This window comes from Parus major, chromosome 1, assembly GCF_001522545.3.
Source record: "Parus major isolate Abel chromosome 1, Parus_major1.1, whole genome shotgun sequence".
Lineage (NCBI taxonomy): Eukaryota > Metazoa > Chordata > Aves > Passeriformes > Paridae > Parus > Parus major.
This window is the reverse complement of record NC_031768.1, coordinates 61383384-61389383: the sequence shown is the minus strand read 5'-3', so window position 1 is coordinate 61389383 and position 6000 is coordinate 61383384. Positions and strand designations below refer to the sequence as shown.

Sequence of the window (6000 nt, the reverse complement as noted above, 5' to 3'; positions counted from 1 at the left end):
TGACATTCCCCTTTGACCATGTGTCTGTCGGTGTGTGGCTGACACGTGTGTTTTGGCCCAGACAACAGCCTGGAACGGGCTGCGCAGAGATGTGGTGGAGACACAGTCCCTGGAGGTGTTTAAGGAAAGCCTGGATGTGGCACTCAGTGCCCGGGTCCAGCTGTCACGGTGCTGCTGGGCCACAGGCTGGGCTCAGGACCCCAGAGGTCTTCTCCAAGTTAATGGATTCTGTGATTCGGGAAGGGTGGTGTCTCCCCCGGCGCCGTGCTCGCTCTGGGCACGGCCCTTCCCAAAGCAGCCATGTCACACCCGGGCCCAGGCCCCGTGAGGGCTCGGCCTCTCCCGCGGCTCTCCCCGGCACCGCGCGGGCCCTGCCCCGCCGGGCTCGGAGCACAGCGGCCCCAGCTCCGCATCCCGGCTCCCGCTGCAGTGGGTGGATCCCTGGGAGGTGCCAGCCGCTTCCCTCCCCTTCCCCTCGCCCTCCCGCCTCGGCGGTGAGGAGGCGCCCGAGCGCGGCAGCATCTTCCCTTGGCTGGCCGGAGCGGGGGAGGAGCCGCCGCCGCCTGCCGAGAAGGAAGGTGAGCTGCGGAGCACGGGGGTGGGAAGGGGAGGGAAGGGGGTTGGCTCCCCCCCTTCTCGGTGCTTCCCTGCCCGGGGCGGCCGGCGCTGGGGAGCGGGAATGGGGCTGGGCGCGGCCGTCCGTGCTGCGTGTGCTGGGCCGGGCAGGGGCTGCGCTCCCCGGGGCCTCGTTTCTCAGGCACTTGGTCTGTAAATGGCCGATAGCGGGGATGGCGGCGTGTCTGTCTGTCTGTCTGTGAGTCTGTCTGTGTGTGTATGTGCTCCGCTTCCGTCAGGAGCCTGTGTGGTGCCGGTGCGCGCTGCCCGCAGGTGCGCAGAGGTGTGATGGTGGTGGCGGCTCTACGGGCGAGCCGCTTCTGTTTTTAAGGAAAAGAAGAGATACTTTGGAAACCAAGCACCGTTTATTTATTGTGTGGGAGATGGGAGGATTTCATGGCGTTTCCTTGGGCAAGTGAGATTTCTAATATCAGGCACGGTCAGCAAAGAGGTTTTACTCAGGTTAGAATGGGGTAGGGTCTGTAGGGAGTGATGCTTGTGCACAATCAGAAATCATTTGGGCTGATGAACCGATCAGTACATGAAGGGAACTTACAGGAAAGATGGGGCAAGACTATTTGCAAGAGAATATAGTGGCAGGACAAGGGGGAGCAGTGTCAAATTGAAAGGGAGTACATTTAGATTAGATGTTAGGAAAAAAATCTTCACTGTGGTTGGTGAGGTACTGGAACAGGTTTCCCAGAGAACTGTGGATGTCCCATCCCATGAGGTGTTCAAGGCCGGGTTGGATGGTGCTCTGAGCAACCTGGTTTAGTGGAAGGTGCCCCTGCCCATGGCAAGGGTTGGAACAAAATTACTGTGATTTATGGTCCCTTCCAACCCAAAACATCCCATGATTCCCATTCCAACCCAAATCATTCTATGATTCCATGTTGGAGGATGTGAAAGCAAACACAGTAAAGGAAACATTTAGAAGCAGTCATGCTGCTCAGTGTTGATAGAAGAGATAATACTGTCCAGATATAGGAAATAAATGTGACAGAATTATGCAGGATGTGAATGATGTGATGGACTGTAAAGTAGCAGGAAGAGACTGTGTGGATAAAGAAAAAGAGTCAATCATTGCTTTGAGACAAGAAAATTATAAGAACTTTTGATGGTGTGTGCTGTAGACCACAGGAGTTGGATTTGTGTAAGAGCATCCCTTACTGAGAGATACTGTCAGGAATTGTGTCACAGATGGATTTCTTTCTTAGACTGTAGAATCCCAGGATGGTTTGGGTTAAAAGGGACCTTAAAGATCATCTAGCTCCAGGCCTCCTGTCATGGGCAGGAATGCCATTCACTAGACCACATTGCCCCTGGCCCCATCCAGTGGCCTTGAACACTGCCAGGGACGAGGCATCCAGAACTTTTCTCAGCAAACTGTTTATGCCCTCACCACCATCTGAGTAAAGAATTTCTTCCTAGGATCTGATCTGATTCTGCCCTCTTGTCATTTAAAGCCATTCCCTCTTGTCCAATCAATATCTGCCTGTGTAAAAAGTTACTCTCCCTCTTTCTTAAAAGTCCACTTTAAGTACTGAAAGGCCACAGGGAGGTCTCCCTGGAGCCTTTTCTTCTCCAGGCTGAACAACCAAGAGGTACAGATGATGGCATCATTTGGACATACAGTGATCCAGATAATCTTACATACAACTGCTGTCAGCTTGCCCAATAAACACAATTGCCTTCGACTTGCTCTCATGTAAAGGTAGTTCGTTAGTCAGCTCATGATCTTGGATCATATTTTTAATTAGATTAAATAGAGATAAAATGGGTGAGTAAACAGGTTTGAAATTCTTATTTTAGAAGGTCAAACTTGGAAAAATCAAGAGGATTAATTAGTGATGTTGTTTGTACAGCGGGCCCTAGAAAGTAAAGAAGGTAGAAAGCTGGTTTATGCCAAAGATAGAATCCATTTGGAATTTATTTTTAAACTGGGACAATATCCAAAAAAAATTTTAAAAAGCTCTATCAAAAACAACTTCTAACCACCAAAAAGGATTTTAGAAATATAGACCAGAAAAAGGATAGTTAAGCAAAGTGAAAATGAAGAGGTAAAATGCCAATTTGACAGTAAGAATTGGCAAAAGTAATTCTGAGTTAGGTATAGATAATTTTTTAAGCTTCTTTAATCATGTAAGTGAAAACAATAATAGAAATGAGACCACTGAGTGATAAAGTTCAGGTAAAATGGCCTTGGCATCATGATGCACATCATCTGTTGCAGTTTGGAGAATGCAGTGGGTAGACTTAATGTTAGATGGATGATCAACTTTGACCTCAAAAGAATAACATTTTGTCTCTTAATTATTTTTTGAGGCTTGAGAAACCTCTGTGTCATGTCTGAATTGAATGCTTTTGCCACTTAATGTCCAGTAGTTCCAGTATCAGAAGACTGAAACAGTACATTTGGGTATTTACCAATATCATTTATTGCTAGAGGTCTCATGCACATTCTGTTTACAGTTTTATCTCTCTCCTATAACATGCAGTATATTCATAGGCAGACAGTGTGGAGAGTATTAACAATCAAAATTCTTAGCTCCAGGTATATACTACCTGTTTGATGTATATGCCTAGGTAAAGTCTGGCTATGTCAGACTCCCACACTCAGGTACAATGCTACCATGTACATCGGAAGTTGGTACATGATTTATCCTGACCTGTTGGTGTTTAAGTTCTTAAAGCTCTAATATTTTATATATTATAATTCCTTAACCTTATTAAAAAAATAAAAAAGCTGTTTCTTTTGTATATTTACTGCATTATTCTGAATGGTTTAGTTCTGTTGCATGGTCAATATTTTTTTTTAAAGAAAGTTTTTATTCTTTTTCTTAAACTGGATCTTTGGATTAATTTTGTTTCCCTAAAGCTGGTTTCTTGACCTCTCATGTTGGAAGATAAAATGAAGATAAGTTATTAATTCTACCAAATCTGTTGTATGGTAAATGAAGTTTTATGTAGAATATAAAATAGGCAAGAGCCAACAATTGCATCATTTGTATTTTATTGTGTTTCTGTATGGATTACAGGAACTGAAGTGTATTTAGAGTTTGGGTAACAATTAAGCACAGAGAAAGAACTTTTCAAGTTAATTTTCTGAGAATCTTGGATTAGCCATATCAAAATTGTGAACAGATGCTTTTCTTAGCACCTCAGGTTAGATTTAGGTTACATTAGATTACATTAGGTTCGATTTTGATGCAGGAATGACATCTTGTTCCCAAGAGACTGTCTGACAAAATGTTTGATTATTTTAACACATCTCAAGGTCTAGAGATAATGCTCATTATGTTTTTTTTCTTTTACTGGAGAAGTAAACCAGTAATTATGTGAAAGTGACTCCAGCATCTTCCTATAACACTTTTCAGCACTTAAAGTAGTTCTTGCATTGTTTCCACGATCTGAAATACTTGTTTGCCTTCAAAAGGTATTTTTGCATGCATAGAAGGAATTGTAAATACTTTAAAATGAAAATGTGTTTTGATTGACATTTTCTTATCAGGGCTTTTCAGCTGCTGACTTTGACATTTCAGTAAGTCTACTGGAGGCTTAAGTTTTTAATAAACACTACTATTTTCTTGTCTTTGTGTTTATGTCTTTCATTTGCTTGTTATATAGCTTCTCTTTCTTTGTAGTTGCCAGCCACTTTCTTCAAATCTTCTGCTTTTTGAAGTCAAGTAGATAGATAGCCAAAGGTGTGGTATTATTTTTTCAGATTGTCTCTAGGGTTTGTAGAATGAGCAAATAATTTGGGATTATTTTTTTTGTTTTGTTTTGTTTCTGCTTTAAGTATTTTCCTTCTGGTGGGTGATGATGATTTTTTCCAGTTGCTTCCTCTCTTGTTGCTGGCTGGTCAACAGTCTACCATTCTACATCAGTGATGGTGGTAGACATTTCTAAAGGGGAAGAAGTAACTGGAATAGGAATGAGAAAAATGAAGAAACTTAATATGAACACTTGCTTACCATCACTTAGGATATGCATTGTGCATGTGAACCTCTGGAATCTTCAGTGGGGTCGTGCTAGAGGTCCATCCCTGGAGCCAGCAGGTGGAACTGGATGTCATGGCAAAAGAGAGGTGGTGTCTGACAAGAAGCTTTTTGCTCAAGTTTTGCCTCTGGAGATGGAGCCAATAAAGAGTTTCTTGGATCTAGCCTCTAAAGTCTGTGTTGATTGCTTGTGTAATGAATAGGAACACAGTGGAACTTGTGTCAGGAGCAAAGAATTCACTGTCTGGTGCCATGAAGCAAGAAAGGAAGAAGATTGTACTTGAGTTGGAGTTAGAAGTTTTTCAAAGAACTCACTGTTTGTCAAGGTCTGCAGTTTCTTAGTAATGGAAAATGCCACATGAGTGGAAGAATGAATGACAAGCTGAGTTCTGACAATTTATTGTCAGCACTGGATGCAGTACTGGCATTTCACTGTACATGAAGAAGGAAGGTAATTTTGAAAATAGTCTTCCTAGAAAGGAATGTGACCTGTTCAATAGGAGTACATGTTGGCAATATTGCAGATCTGATCATTCCTGCAAAATTCCTTGGACAAGTTAGCATCATGTAATGACTACTCTGGTAGGAAACTGCTGACAAATCAGGACTATCAGAGAAGGTTAAGTTCCTTTTCTAAAAGTCTCATCAAGTCCCTTTTCTCTGTGACTTTTTCTTTGTAATCTTTCTTAATCCTGTGGCTAGAATCCTTGGGGAAGAAGCTGCAGACAGACCTTTGAATCAGCAGATGAGATTCATAAATGCTCAAGTTAAGTGGGAGGAAATAATAAGTGGAGTTCTGAAAATTTTTGTTTGCTTGCCAAGTTCCTAGAGAGAGAATCTACGAGAATGTTTACATTCAGATGAGTCAGTGAACCTGTTTAAATATTAAGGGTTAAATGGTCTTGGACTGCTAATGAAGCTTGGCTACTAGAATTAGTATTTATGTTCCTTAACTCAATCTTACGTGTACTGCAGAAACATGTGTGTCTTACCCAAAGACCTATCGTGGCTGGACCAAAACGAGGGTCAAAACTTCCAGTTTCCAAGACCTAAATTCAGACTGCCAGAGTATGCTGTCCAGATTCTTAATTGAGCTTGGATTCCAGATAAGAGATTTGTGTAAATTTAATATAAATATTTTTGGATCAAAAGGCAGTACATGTCCTCAAGAAATGGATGTTTACAGTAATGATGTTTTTTCATTTGGATTTGCACTTCAGAATTTTTGTTGGGAAATACAGCTAGTGAAAATTATAAAAGGTTTTAATTAATGAAAAATACTTTTTGTCTACATTTTTACTTTCTAAAGTAAGTACTACATTCTTTTTAAATGTAGTGGCTAGCTATTTTAAAGTAATATTTTAGCAGCTGTGCACATATTACAAGA

General features: G+C 42.1%; 1 protein-coding gene across 4 annotated transcripts in view; it reads left to right on the top strand.

Moving 5' to 3' along the window:
* The first annotated feature begins 470 nt into the window (after nucleotides 1–470).
* Nucleotides 471–6000, top strand: part of RCBTB2 (RCC1 and BTB domain containing protein 2) — a 30513-nt gene continuing 24983 nt past the window's right edge. For 2 of the 4 annotated variants that reach the window (XM_033514801.1, XM_019006436.2), the window contains exon 1: nucleotides 4810–5064. In XM_033514801.1, coding sequence (XP_033370692.1) covers nucleotides 5027–5064 — 38 coding nt within the window. In that variant the 5' untranslated portion in view covers nucleotides 4810–5026. Of the gene's footprint in view, nucleotides 579–4809; nucleotides 5065–6000 lie in introns of those variants that run through there. The other 2 variants (XM_015624556.3, XM_015624545.3) reach the window with 2 other exon arrangements.